We start from the raw sequence: 15,111 nt of genomic DNA, 5'->3' as shown, positions 1-15,111 counted from the left end.
TAGTCTCTTGTTAGAATTTTGAAAAATTGATTTTCCTATGTGTCTGTTGTGGTTATTATTGTAAATTTTACAAAAAAGGATATCTGTGTTTTATTTAAGAAATTTGAAAGATTTAATTTTTAATTTGAATATTCTAAGTAAGTTGATTAGATTTTAAGGTGAGTGTTTAATTATGATTGAAAACTGCAAAAGAAAGTAAAATATTCAAAATTGAATCAATTTAAAAAGAGAAATATTTTAAAACCATTGTTAAATATTCATATATTATGATGAACAAAATAGGTATTAATATAATGATTTATCATATATTTTTTATAATTAGTAATTAATACTTATAATAAATTCCGCATTTAAATATTTTATTATAAAATATAATAAAATTAATATTTATAAAGTGTGAACACAAATTGTTGAAATTTAATTAAATATATCTATATATATATATATATATATTAAAATGACCCAATATTTTAAATAAAAGTAAATTGAATAATTGGTTTTTAAATTTGATTTGGATTTTGTTTTTCAAATCAAACTTTTTTTTATTATTATAGAACATATTTATCTATACAATAAGGATTTCTAGTGCTTATAATAAATTAAAATATTACATCATAATTTTATATATAAAAAATACGAATATACGTAAGTTTATAATAAATTAAAATATTATACTATAAACTTATAATAATATTTAAAATTACAGATATATACAAATTTATAATAATAAAAACGAACAAATTTATAATAGTACAAAGAATTATGATAATAAATATAATAATAATTTATGATAATACTAATAATTTTATTTTATACTGATGTATATTAGAATAAAAATATTAATTTAATAATTTGATGTAATGAATAATAATAATATTAAAAATAATTGTAATAATATTTGAATAATTTGATGTAATAATATTGAAAAGAATGATAATAATAATAATAAGAATAATTTTATTTTATATTAATATATAAGAATATTTTAAATAAATAATTTGATCAGTATTATTAGTAATAATTATTATTAACACTATGAATTATTCTTAATATTTTAAATAATATAAATAATACTATTACTATTAATATTTATAGTAATAGTATTATAATAAAAATAATAATAATCATAAAATGATTGAAATATTTTTAACAAAATACTAATAATAATAGTGATAATGTTAATATCTTAATAAATAATTAATAATATCATTAATCTATCTGTCCCTCCTTAATTTTATAAATAATTGATGTTGATAGTTAATAATAAATATCATTTTTTTTACCTTGCCATCTGGTCATGTTTTAAAAACAAAGAGGAGTGTAATAATAGTTAATAAAAGCAAACATTGAATATTTAAGTATCTTATCTGAAATATAATAAAACAGAACATAGTCATTTTATTGCATTTAATATTTAAGTATCAAATTATTATTTTTTCCATTTTATAACTATTGATGGTAAAATAATAACTTTTTTTCCATTATAATTTTCAGCATTTTTTCTATGCATTAATTTCATAAACATATACACTTTGTTATATAACACCACCATTTTCGTAATTCACCACCTTCATTTCATTTTCTCTCAACCCATATCAGGTTAGTTCAAAGCTTCTTCTTCTTCTTCTATACAAATTGTTTTTTTCTTCATACTTTAATTTCTTTGTGATAGTAATCAAATAAAATGTTCATGAATATATAAAATTTTACATTTATGCATTTTTTGTTGATTTTTCTACACTATTAAACTATATAATTAAAATATTTTGAGGATAAAACAAAGATTTAATAAATACAAATCGAGTTTACGTCTTAATCTAATGCAGTAACTCACTGAAATATAAAAAAAAGTTTAGTTTAGATGAGGAATTATATTTAAATTTGTTTCTCGTTAACTTTGAATTTTATTTTTTATCTTTGATATATTTTTTAATCTTTTGGTTTTTATATTTTTTTTTTACTTTTTCATATTTGTTTAGGTGGTACTTTAACAAGTGATGATATTATTTGGATATTCCTTCAGAGATAAAAATAGAATATTAAATTATAATAAGTTAAAATTAAAAAATGCCAAATATGTTCTAAAAACATATTTATATTGTTTTATTATTATTTATCTCAGTACACGAAAAATGATAAGTTATTTATTTTATAAATTTACATTTATTTTTTCTCCTATTATAATTATTCATTTTATTAAATTTTTTAATTTTATCCATCTTTTTTATGATATGTGGGGTAAAAGAAATGAAAAGGGAGAAAATATATTAGGAAAACAAATTTACATCTTTAAAACGAGATTTCTTCTTGTTATTTGGTGTATACAATTTATTCTTAATTTTATCATGGAGAAGTAATAATTAGTTTAATACATCAATTTATTCTTTTATTCCTTTTTATCATTGAAAAAATAACACTTATCAATTTAATAACTTATATGAATAACTTTTTTTTTCTTTCAAATTATTAGTTACAATATTTTTTAAATAACTTATTTTAAGCTACACTTATCAATTCCTTTTCTCTTCTTTCACTATTTCCTTTTATCTTATGCATATACACATTCCCATTTTTTTTTCACTTTTTATGTTTTTGTTAATTTTTAAAAAAAAAATCTTTTGCTAAATCTAAATTCATTTAGTTTCTGATTTTATTCTAATTTATGCATTTTTTAAATGAATTAAAATATTATAGTATAAATTTATAATAATTTTAAAAAAATACAAGTACACCTATTTATAATAAGATTCAAAATTACGGATAACTATTTATTACAGAAATAAAAATAATATATACCTCCACCATTTAATATAATAAACTTGAAAGACTCTTAATTTCACAATTTAGAAATACAATTTTTCCTCATTACCTTACATGAAAAATTATTATCTTAAATGCTTGAACTAAGGTTTATACTCTTAGATTTGGAGGTCAAGGAAAATAAAAAAAAGGAGATAATTAATATGTGATTAAATTAAATATGTAAAATGTTGATAATACATTTAAAATCTTAGTTATTTATGAAGAAACTATTTTCATGTTTCTTACCTATCTTCTTTCTCTAGCATTATTTAGAAGAATTTGATGGCTTCACTCGTTGGAAAGAGGAAGGTTCTGTTCATATTGGGTGCAACTGGCACTGGTAAGACCAAACTTTCCATCAACTTGGCCATGCAATTTCCCTCTGAAATCATCAACTCAGACAAAATCCAAGTCTACAAGGGTCTTGACATCATCACAAACAAGGCTTCTGAGTCTGAACGTTGTGGCATTCCTCATCACCTTTTTGGGATCATTGATGATCCTGATTCTGACTTTACCAGCGATGATTTCTGCAACCATGTTCTTGTTGCTCTTGATATCATCTTTCAAAATGGACACCTACCCATTATCGTGGGAGGCTCCAACACCTACCTCGGAGCCTTGCTTGAGGATCCCAACATTGCATTTTGCTCAAAATATGATTGTTGCTTCATCTGGGTTGATGTGTCTTTACCAGTCTTGTTCCCCTATTTGGACAAAAGGGTGGATGAAATGGTTGATGCAGGTCTTGTTATCTGACTTATCTCGTTTCGTTTTAGCTTGTTTTTGTTACGACTAGTATTGAGTAGTTGGTTGGAAGATGTTGCGTTTACTATAAGAAAATTATTAAATAAAAATTAATTTTATAGATAAAAAATAATTAATTACTACAATTGCTTAATTAGAAATTATTTTAGAGGCTGAAAAATTATTGATTTTTAAATTAGTTTTTATTGTTGATAAATAATATTTAAATTATATCTAATTAACTACCAAGGTTTTAGCTAACAATTATTTACATTCTAAATTTGGTAGTAAAAACCTTGATAGCTAATTAGATACAAATTTAGAAATTATTTATCAACTAATTTAGAAATCAATAATTTTTTTAATCTTTAAAATGATTTCTAATTTAGTCACTATAACAACTAATTATTTTTTGTCTCTAAAATTTGTTTCTATTTAATGATTTTTTTTAATGATTATAAGGGTTATAAAAATGATAAACGGACAACCTTGCTCCACTATAACCTGTTTCTTTACTTAAAATTTCATTTTTCCATGAAATGACAAAAGTATCATTTTTTTATATCATCGATTAAAAATTGTATAGTGGAACAGGATGTCAATATATCATTGTTTATTTTATATGAGTTAGATCACTCTGAACTGAAGTGATTCTTATGTATATATTGTTTCTTGATGAGTTAGATGACTCTGAAGCGATTCTTATATATATTGTTTCTTGCTGATAAAAAAAAAATGGTTGATGCAGGAGTTGTGGAAGAGATTCGAGAATATTTTGTGGCTGGAGCTGATTACAGTCGAGGGATCAGAAGAGCCATTGGGGTTCCTGAGCTCGGAGAGTATTTCCTTGTGGAGAAGGAAATGGACGACGAGGTTCAGAAGGAGAAGATGCTGCAACATGCGATTACGAAAACCAAAGAGAACACTCGTAGGTTGTCTGAGATGCAACTGTGGAAGATCCAAAAGATGAACTATGAACGGAAAATGACCAGAATTGATTCCACAAAAGTGTTTGAGGTTGTGTTAAAAGGAGAGGATTATAAGCATTTGTACCAAGAGATTGTGTTCAAACCAAGCATGGAGTTAGTACAAAAGTTTCTGGAGAAGACGACTGAAGTAAAAAAGATAATGCCTCAGAAGGCTGAACCAGCCACAATTTGTGCTTAACAAATCACTAATTTCACCAAGGACTGTGTTAATGGAGTTAATGATAAATAATGAAAGAAAAATAAAATATATAAAGCCAAAATTAGATGGAAAGATAAAATTATGCTTGTATAGTATTTGCTTATATATATTATTTTTCTTCTCCTTGCAAGTCCTATCTACTCATGCTCATGAGTAATATTATTATGAATAAAATAAGTTTTCTTTTTTTTAACATTTGCATTGTATTGTATGAATCTTCTTTAGTCTTTTATGTTATTTTAGACTATTAGTTGTTATTTAATGTTATAAACTTAAGTCCGTATAAATAATATTGTTAGATAATCACTATTTATTTTTGAGTTTTATTACAGTTTTATTAGTAAAAGACGTTTTGGTAAATTAAGAGAGGAATGTGTATTAAAATTATCGTTGATTTTGACTCTTAAACAATATAAGAGTATATATTGAACATACCAAAATATTTTAATTTTATAATGATTAGATTAAAAGTTTTAACCATGATGATATTGTTTTATTTGTTGAAAGTGTAAATTTTACATCTTCTGAACATATCCGTATTAAATTCATCAGTACATGCATATTAAATTCATATTTAAATGTTTTTAAATTAAATGTAGTAAAATTGTTCCCTGTATACTTTAAGGAAATGTATTAATATATTAAATGAATAAAAATATATTTATAATTAATATGATTGAAAATATTAAAACTGAAATTTAATATTGTAAGTCTTAATATACTATTTTAGGTTATTGTGATAAGCAAACATTTAATTACTAAATAATTATGATAGCAAGACATTTATTCCAGAGGTGTCAATCTTGTCGAAACTAATTAGTTATGTCATTTAATCAAGTCTTTATATGACTTAAGACTACTTTGAAAAATTCATTAATTTTTTTTATCCATGTTATTCAATCTAAATTTGATAGTTCTTTATTCACAAAGAAAATAATTACTTTTTTCATTATTCTTCTTATGTAGGTGGATGACACTCTTTTAGCAAGAGATTGTATATCTAATATTACAATAATGTTAAAACACCTTTTAATAATGATTTTAAGATAAAAAAAAATCTTGGTCATCTTAAGTATTTTTAGGTCTTGAAATTGCTTATCACATAAAGGGATTCACATATGTCAAAGAAAATTTTCTTAGACATTATCATAAATGTAAGGGGCCAAGCCTATTCCTATCATGATGACAAAGGATATGAAGTATATGTTTGAATGATCATTTATACATGATAAAAAGGAATATATGAGCCTAATAGGTAAACTTTTTTATTATATAAAACTTCACCATATCAAGGTATTTTCCCCATCTATTTTGTTATTTTGTTAAAAGGCTTTAACGATTCTTATTAGGCTTCTTGTGTTAACACACGTTGTTTTGTTACTGAATTCTACATTTTTCTCGAAGAATCTATGATATAATAGAAAACGAAAAAGTAAAGTATCGAACTCTTGCAACCATTACATGTGAATTATAATGGTTGACCAACCTCGTTGATGATTTTCATTTCACCCCTTGTTTCCAACTAGTTTATATTGTGACAATCAAATTGGAAGATATATTACACAAAATTCTAGTTTTCAAGAACGAATGAAGTATATCAACATTAACTGTCACATTGTAAGAAAAAAGTAATAACTTTAGTTGTGTCACACTTTGTCCATACAAACAACAAATCAACCAATTGACTTCTTCACTAAGGCTTTTGATAGTGAAATTCATATATTGTTATGGACATTTTTTTTTTTTACTTTATATATGCTTGTTGAACTCTTGTTATAGGTAATTCAAGTATATTGAAAAAAAAATAAAAATTTCTTTCTTGCATTTATGTTATTGCTTCAGGTCTCTTTCTTCTCAACTTTGCTTTCTTTTTCTTCCACAAGCTTCATGATAAAAATTCATTATAACATCTTAAGTTCATTGTTGGTTAACCTTAAATATTTTTCGTTCACTGCCTAAAAATTATTAAAGGGGAGTTTTTAATTTATTTTATTCATAAATTGTGCCATAATGTATATTTACTTTCCTAATATGACTCCTTGCCTTAAAATTAGTCACTAAAATCCTATCAAAGTGGATATCTTTGAAGGCACAAAAAGGGTGTTTCTTATGTGTAAAAAATAATCTTCATATTATTTACTTAGATGCATGTCCAAATCATCTTTCCTTATATAATATATAGTATAAATGCAAATTCCTAATAAAATCAGGAAAGGTTAATTTTGAAATGTAATAAAGAGAATGTTGGGTTGGTTTTGAGAAATTTTTTAATAATTTATTTTGTATTTATGTTATCCATTATATAAAACAACATAATCATATTTATTTATTTTATGTTTATTTTTTCCATTTGGTAAAAGGTGAACACTTTTTCTACCATTGTATATACAATTCCATTATTTTCATGAAAATGTATAATATTTCCTTTTTTTCTTAATAAAAACATTTTTTCTTCCAAAAATACAAATGATAATATTGAATTACTTAGTATTTTAGGTGAGATAATAATTGTTTATTAGAATGATTTCAAGACATTGTGAAATTTTAGAGATTTTTTTTATTATTCGAAGTCGATTATTCAAAATGACTTTTTTTTGAAATATGATGAATGAATTGATTCGTTTTAGTAGTCTGCATCGTTTAAATGATGGAATTCACTGTATTAACAAATGATTCATAAACACTCTTCTTTTATTTCTTGTATTTATTTTCCACAGATGAAAAAACGACTCATAACTTTATAAATTTTTGATCAGTTAAACAAATTAAAAATTATAAAGAGTGAATTGAATAATCACTCTTCCTTTCTTCACTAATCACATTAAAAAAATTTCACTTTACATAAGTTCACAGGTAGGTGCCTGTGTGAATTTTTTTCAGCGCAATACGGATCCAGAATGAAATTGCAGATATTAGGCCGGAATTTGTGCAAACCACTTTGCCTTGGTTTGCACAAAATTTATGAAAAATACTCCCGGAATAGTTTTTTCCTGAAATTCCACCCAAGAATCTCCACTGAATTTGGAACAAAACGTGACAAATCTCTCATAAATTAAGTTTAAACAATCCTCTATTAAAAGCAAAGTGGTAAGCAAGGGAGCATTAATGGTCAATGCCACGTGGCTTCAGATTAAGGTGGATAGAGTTTGTCAGACCGTGGTCGTGCTCGCATGGGATAACTAGGTGCTCAATGTGCATTTATAAATAAGCGCGAAACGTTTGTAATTCCAAATCCGCGGCGTTCTGATTTTGTGTCGTGTTGCGTGCGGTGTTGGGAATATGAAGAGTTATGATTCATTGGTAATCCAATTTTTATATAATTACATTAAAATTTTCAATAATATTTATACACCACCAATTATAAATTATAAATGAATACACTCAACAACCATTTATAATAATATAATAACACTTTAAATTGAAAATAAAATAAAAATAAATAAAATATTAATTTATCAAAATGTTAACTGTATGTTTATGTTTTTAATATTTACAGTGTTAACATATCAACACTATCATTCATTTTTCAGTATCGAAACGGAAACGAAAACACGAAGAAGATGAAGATTAACGTGAAGACTCTCGAGGGGACTCACTTCGTTATGGACACTGTAATGCTTTTCTTTCACTTCTTCTTTTCTAATTTTCTCGCTGTTTCACTCTTTCGTTATTCTATTCTAAGGTATGCTACATTTGTGTTTAATGCTGTTGAATTTGAATTTACATTTCCTTTGAAGTGTTAGTTTTATTCAGATTAAACCATTTTTGTGGATTGTATTGGTTGATATTTTAGGTTGCTGATGTGAAGGAAAATCAAGTGGTTGAGGATCATTTTGTGGAGATCATGTTAAGCAAGGTGATGGATGGTGTTACTTTTCACTTTCTTAATTGCTTTTTCTAGTTTTTCTTTGCTGTTATGTTGTTCTAATTTTTAGTCTTCTGCAATCTTTTTGGAGACTTGCCATTGCTAATATTATATAACTTTTGTCCTTTGGTACATTGTTTAATGCCATTAACTAGGAAACGGAAACGTGTTGAGGAAAAACTCCATGTGTTCATATTTTTCTCCAGCTTTATCTACAGTTTTATTTTTTTCATTTATTTGACGCTCTATCATTTACATAATGATCAGGTAGAAACTTCATGAACTTGGTGGCTAACTAGTCAAGTCATTTTAGGTTGAGAATTCGGTGCTTAAACGCTTTGGAATCATATTACTTTTTGTCTCATCCCTTGAATAACTAGTCCAGGGTTTATCTTGGGCCATTAGAAGTCCAACGAAAACCATTAGAAGTCCAACGTTAGCTAGGCATGAGAAAATCCTTATCAAACATAGGTCCAAATACAGAATCAAAATCCTACTTTATTTGACCTAAATTGATGGCACAATTACTATCCACTACTTGCTCAATACGTGGTCCGTAGAATATACACTATAATTATTTAAATTAAAGTTTGGTCTTGCTAAAATCATGTTAGTATCTATCATCTTGTTTCGTGTTGTCTAATGTTTTAGTTATTTTTTTTATAAAAATCTTTTAAGGGGTATTTTATACATTTTTTCACTCTAGAGTTTTCTTCTTTATTGAACCCATGAAAGATAGATAAAAGTCCAATTAAGTCAATTTGTAGTATTAGGTCCTTAAACAAAGTTCTAGATATTCAATGACAAAAATGAGTTTTGTTATATTGAGATTTTTGAAAAAAAAGAGTTAGAATAATGATTTTAAGTGAAAAGAAGAGTTTAATGCATGAAAATATTCTTTTAATGTTTTTTTTCAACTATGCTTGTAGCGGATGTTATAAGAGATTTATCTTCTTTTTCTCTTTTTTTTTAATCTAAATAAGAGCTTGTAACTCTTTTTGTCTTCTTACATACTCTTTTTCTCCTGCTATATATAAACTTTTTTTCCTTTTACTACAAGCTCTTTCATTTCTTTAATTTTTTTTTTCATGTAAGAGAGCAAAATGCCTACTTTAGGTACTTTAGGAGGAGTTTGGGTTTTGGACTATGATATCTTGGAAGTGGTTTATAGTAATAAAAGTGGTGGTGACTACTAAACACCCTATATCTTGGGGAGTGATGATTATCATGCTAATATTTTCTCCTACTGCACCCTCTTTATGTTTGTTCTTGACCTTTTCTTAATCCTTTATTATTTGAGCAAACATCCCTTTTATTTCATCTATTTCTTTGTTTTTTCTTAAATTTTTCTCTAAATCTCTCATCCCTCAAGTCTATTTTTTTGTTATTTTTTTACATTGAGGTAATTAAACAAGTATTTGGTATGTTTGATCATTAATAATTGTAACATGTTTATTAAAGAAAAAAATTAAGGTTAATACAGTATTTTTTTTTTTTGTAAATTCAAAATCTTTAACAACATTTTATAAAATTAAATGAAGACACCTAAACCACACTAGCTCCTATAAACATGAAAAATAGTTCACTAAATGAACCAATTCAAGATGAACTACTTTTATTTCCAAACCTTTATCTAATGTCATTGGGTCCATTTGATAAAGTTTAAAACGAAGAAAGTTTCACAAAATGACAAAAGAGTATTCTTAAATAGTTAAATTAGTACATAAATTTTAGATTTTTTTTTAAAATTTTACAACACTCAAACAATATATTCCTTTTATGAAATGTTTTAAAATTTACTATAAAAACGAGTTATTCTGTTTTAAAAAATTCTCAATACAAATGTAAAGGATTTTGGAATATTATTTTGTATAGTTTGGAATAAAACAAACTAAGATATTCACGCAGTCATGCCTGGTGTTGGGCTGCTATGCTACTTTCAGAACCCTATTTTTGATAGTCAAATGCCACAAACCAATTATTATAATGAAAAAAATGAACTAGGGATTACTTAGTTCTTTCATTTATAATATAATACGAAAAAAAAGCCTAAAATTGATTTATTTATAATAAGAAGGAACAAATTATTTTTCATTAAAACCCTAAAAATTCATCTCACAATTTAATAACTTTCTTTCTTTCCCTTCTCTCTCCAATCACTTTGTTTCTTTACACCTTTGTAAATAAAACATAATCTTAGCCATTATTAGAAATAAAAATAACAGGTATTGGTATACTTTAAATAATTATCATTCTCAATAAAAAAAAATATGAATCCCTATTATTTTTTTGTGATGCACCTAAATATATGCACCTTGTCATAGCAGCCAATTTTCGTCTTCTTCTCTCTGTTTATTTAATTTCTGAACACATTGCACAGAAGAAAATGGCATTACTACGCGTCTCTGTTTTTGAACTTTTGGTAAACTCGTGCTATGGTGGCTACCAAATGCCTCAAATTTTCTACTTTTTGTTAAAATATACTTTTATTTTTTCCTGCAACTTCTTCAACCACCATAGAACTAAATAAATAATTCACATAATATGAGGTTTTTGACCTTTCAAATTCCAAACTAGTTGCATGAGAAGGGGTCATATCCCACGTGACAACATCGTTCTCGTGGACCCTTTTGAAAGAGAACGGGTTTCCAATAGAAATGATCAGAGCTTCTAGTATTTATGTTCCGGAAAGGAACCAGATAAGAACTTCTCAAACTTAGGTTTAGGCCAATTCAAAACAAATAATAACTCTCCAACTCATATTTATTATTGTGGGGAGAATTTCATTTATGAGTGACAGCAAACATTATTATGATTCCATATAATTTTTAAAATATAATATTTAATAATATAAGTGTCATATATCATTAATTTAAAATTATTTTGAATTAAACACTTCATCGATATGAACTGAACTAAATATTTCATCGATATGTATTATACAAGTATCAATATTCAACCCTTCGAATAGAATGATACACCATTTAAAAGACAAATCAGGAGCTTGATACTATAAAGGTCTTGGAACATAGAATCCTTCCTTCATTCCTCACCCCTTTTAGATAACACACAAACAAGGCTATCTAGTGCTACCAAATTCCATTTATAACATAACATGGGTCTGCTTGGAAAAAGCTTCAGTTCCAAAATCAAAAGCATCACCACACTTGCTGTTTCAAGGATTGTTATCTTGAAGAACCAGCACAAAGCTCGAGCCTCTTATGCTCGCTCTGATCTTGCTCAGCTCTTGAACCTTGGTCACCATGACCCTGCTCTACTGCGTGTAAGTTACTGCTAATAACCACACCCAATAACCCTTCTCTTTTTCTCTTACACATAAATATTGAGTTTATCTTTTGCTTATTAACAGGTGGAGCAATGGATAACAGAACAAAACATTTTGGAAGTGTTTGCTATGATAGAAAACTACTGCAATTTCCTTAGAGAAAGAGCTGAAGCTCTTGAAACGAACAAGTAAGTGTTCTTCTCTCCTTGCTTCTGCAGCTGTTGAGTGAATCTTGAAGAAACACCAAACTGAAGTGGTGATGAATTATTTACTGATGCATGAATTTTACTGTCTTTGAACACGTGTAGGGAGTGCCCAGTTGAGCTCAGGGAAGCAACATCTAGCCTTATCTTTGCATCCTCAAGGTGTGGAGATTTTCCAGAGCTGCATAAGATAAGAGAGATTTTAGCATCAAGGTTGGGAAAAGAGTTTGCACACCATGCTGTTGAGTTGCACAAAAATAATAGAGTGAACTCCAAGGTGCTGATTAGTTATTGCACAGAGAAATCATTTCAAGAGAATTTCCCATTATTCTGATAACTTTTGCTTGGTTTGTGTAGATGATACAAAAGCTTTCACCAAAACACCCTACCATGGAAATCAAAATGAAAGTGCTGAAGCAAATTGCTGCAGAAATTGGAGTTACTTTGCGTTTGGAGCAAGACAAATTGAATGTTGAAGGAAGGCAAGATGAACAGGACAATTTGAATGTTGAAGGAAGGCAAGATGAACGTGAAACCAGAAAAAATAGTGTTGATGATCATAACCGTGAAGTTAATATCCAAAATAATGCAGAAAAAATAATTTCGTGTGGGCATTTATCTGATAGGAATGAAGAAAGGAAGAGACACACTGATACACCTGCCGCTGCTGCTGAAAAAGCCTTAGAACTTGAGATCAAAGTGCGTCCCACTTTGAGCTCAAGTTCTAAACAAGACTATGAAGTCATATCGAAAAGCAACCATGCTATGGAACTAAAAGCATTGGAAAGGAGGGAAGTTAAAACACTTGCATGGGAAGACTTTCATTTAAGTCTGAGTTTAAGAGATAATATGACAACAATATCAAAGAATGCTGAGTTAATTTCCAAGGAACATGTGGAGGAAGCAAATATAGAGGACCCCATGGTTGGGGAGTTAGGCTCAGCCAAGAGCTTCCTAAGGGATAACAATGATCACAACAGTAATTCTGATGCAGCTACAGAAAATGAACTCTTCAAATTCAATGAAGGAAGAGTTCACCCTTCTTCCCACGCTATAAAATGGAATTCACAGAGATCTCAATCTTATCCCCCTCAAAATCCTATGGCAAGAAGGCATGTGACGGAAACTAGGGATCCAACACAATTTCAAAAGCAGATACATACACATGATGAACATGAGGACTGGAAGATGATGTCAGTGAGGACTAAATGATCGAAAGGTGAACAACAAAAAATGTAGAGGATTGGAACATATTGTTTCTTCAAAAGTGTACATAATGCCAAACCTCAAAATTATTTAGCAGATGAAATAGAATAAGAAACCAATTTGTAAGAAAAGATGTACCAGAGTATGTAAAATCCAATTTAGATTCTAATGGCAGCATTTTGAAGGCAATTCTCCTGACATACGGTTTCCCTCTAGTAAAATACTATGGTAACAATTTAGCCTGCTGAAGCCAGAACTTCTTCTCCTCATGAGTGTCAGATTAGCTGACCAGAAAGGCAACATTAAGAAGTTGCTGTAGGACAAAAAAAAGTAAAAATGTTTAAGGAGGGCAAAACATTACTTATTTGTAAATTTTATTTGATCCCAATGATGGTGAAAATCAGGATAAGCATTGATGCCAGATCACAAAGCTTAATCATGGTTTTAGCATAAGGATATTACAAAGCAATACATCGATCGATGAACAAAGCTTTGATCCGTATATCCGAGTATCTAAAGCAAGCTTATTTTTCAACCAAAAGGTTAATTGTAAAATAAAGCACTGACACAGGTTTGCAATTAAAATTTACTCATTGAAATCAAATAAGTTAACCAATTCACTTAGTCCTTATTCAAGTTTTAATTTATACACAAGAAAACAATAAGCTTTAGACCTTTCAAAGTCTCTTTAGCAATTGATCACTGCAAGAAAGTTTTGTACAAACAGAATGCCTTCTCTTGATTAGAGAGTGGGACAGAAGCCAATGTAGACAACATGTAAGGTCTAAAACTTCCAATTTTGTCAAACAAAACCAAAAACTCAACATGTGTACAAGAATCGAGAGAACAGTTTAACTAATAAAATGTGACAGACTAAAATCCAAATGATTTATATAAGTTAATTGATAGTAATATTAATTAAGCACAAGTGGTATACAAAGCCAGAGAAAGAACATACAACAGAACAACATAAACATTAGAAGGGGAAACGTCTTATTATTACAAAACATCACCAAGTACTCCAACAACCCAATAATACAAGAGCAAAAAATGTTTGAAATATGTTCCAACAGCAGAATTGAGGTCAGGATAAGTTGCCACCACTTTGCTGCCATAAATTGATGATATCAGTGGCTTGATTGAGTAGAATAATCATCTGCTTTTGGGAGATCCAAGGCTTGCTCTCGAGCAACTCCTTCAGCTCTTCCCAAGCATCTTTTCTGGGCCAAAAATAATATGGGCTTAGGGGAATGGTACCATGTCCCGGTATAGTCTGGTCTAGTGCAATTCCAATGTTCTTCTCCATCCAAATGAACTTCAACACAATTCTTGGCTTCTCTGTTGCCTTCACAACCACTCCAAGCTTCTGTTAACCACAAAATTAAGATAAATAAGAGCTTTTTTTTTCTAAATTTAAAAAAAGAGAATAGAAATTAAAAGCATTGTTTGAATGTTTAGGAGCAAAAGATGAGAAGAGAACCTCGGGTTGGGGAGTGGGAGGGGCTTCTTCTTGGACAACGGCGGTTTCGGCGGCGGAAGCGGCGACGGTAAAGCGTGTGGTGGTGGTGGTGGTTGGAGGAGGCAGATGGGAGCGTAAGAGGGAGAAGGAAAGTGAAGGATTGAGTTTGATGGAGGGAAAGGTTAAAGCTTTGGAATTGAAGGTTGGAAGAAGATTTAGGTGAAGAAGTGCCATTGATAAGGTCTTAGATTGCTGGTGCTTCTCTCACTCTCTCACACTCACATTTCAAACACAACCAAGAAGATAACACCACACCCTTTTTCTGACCCGTTTTAATCCGGGTCACCCAAATTTC

The 15,111-nt window shown here is 28.3% G+C and overlaps 3 protein-coding genes across 3 annotated transcripts; 2 read left to right on the top strand and 1 right to left on the bottom strand.

Annotated features, from left to right (window-relative positions):
* Positions 1-1,572: 1,572 nt before the first annotated feature.
* LOC137825906 (adenylate isopentenyltransferase 5, chloroplastic-like) lies at positions 1,573-4,906 on the top strand. The gene is made up of 3 exons (XM_068631710.1): positions 1,573-1,599; positions 3,066-3,547; positions 4,298-4,906. The coding sequence occupies exons 2-3, from the start codon at positions 3,085-3,087 to the stop codon at positions 4,714-4,716; spliced, it is 882 nt and encodes a 293-aa protein (XP_068487811.1). The 5' UTR covers positions 1,573-1,599; positions 3,066-3,084; the 3' UTR covers positions 4,717-4,906.
* A 6,667-nt stretch (positions 4,907-11,573) lies between these two features.
* LOC137825981 (vacuolar protein sorting-associated protein IST1-like) lies at positions 11,574-13,495 on the top strand. The gene is made up of 4 exons (XM_068631808.1): positions 11,574-11,885; positions 11,973-12,076; positions 12,197-12,368; positions 12,449-13,495. The coding sequence occupies exons 1-4, from the start codon at positions 11,718-11,720 to the stop codon at positions 13,301-13,303; spliced, it is 1,299 nt and encodes a 432-aa protein (XP_068487909.1). The 5' UTR covers positions 11,574-11,717; the 3' UTR covers positions 13,304-13,495.
* A 690-nt stretch (positions 13,496-14,185) lies between these two features.
* On the bottom strand, positions 14,186-15,047 carry LOC137825982 (small ribosomal subunit protein cS23-like). The gene is made up of 2 exons (XM_068631809.1): positions 14,778-15,047; positions 14,186-14,663 (listed from the first exon to the last, which is right to left on the bottom strand). The coding sequence occupies exons 1-2, from the start codon at positions 14,988-14,990 to the stop codon at positions 14,382-14,384; spliced, it is 495 nt and encodes a 164-aa protein (XP_068487910.1). The 5' UTR covers positions 14,991-15,047; the 3' UTR covers positions 14,186-14,381.
* Between the last annotated feature and the right edge of the window lie 64 nt (positions 15,048-15,111).

This window comes from Phaseolus vulgaris, chromosome 8, assembly GCF_000499845.2.
Source record: "Phaseolus vulgaris cultivar G19833 chromosome 8, P. vulgaris v2.0, whole genome shotgun sequence".
Lineage (NCBI taxonomy): Eukaryota > Viridiplantae > Streptophyta > Magnoliopsida > Fabales > Fabaceae > Phaseolus > Phaseolus vulgaris.
Note: the sequence above shows the minus strand (reverse complement) of the source record. Positions and strands in the feature narration are given on the sequence as shown.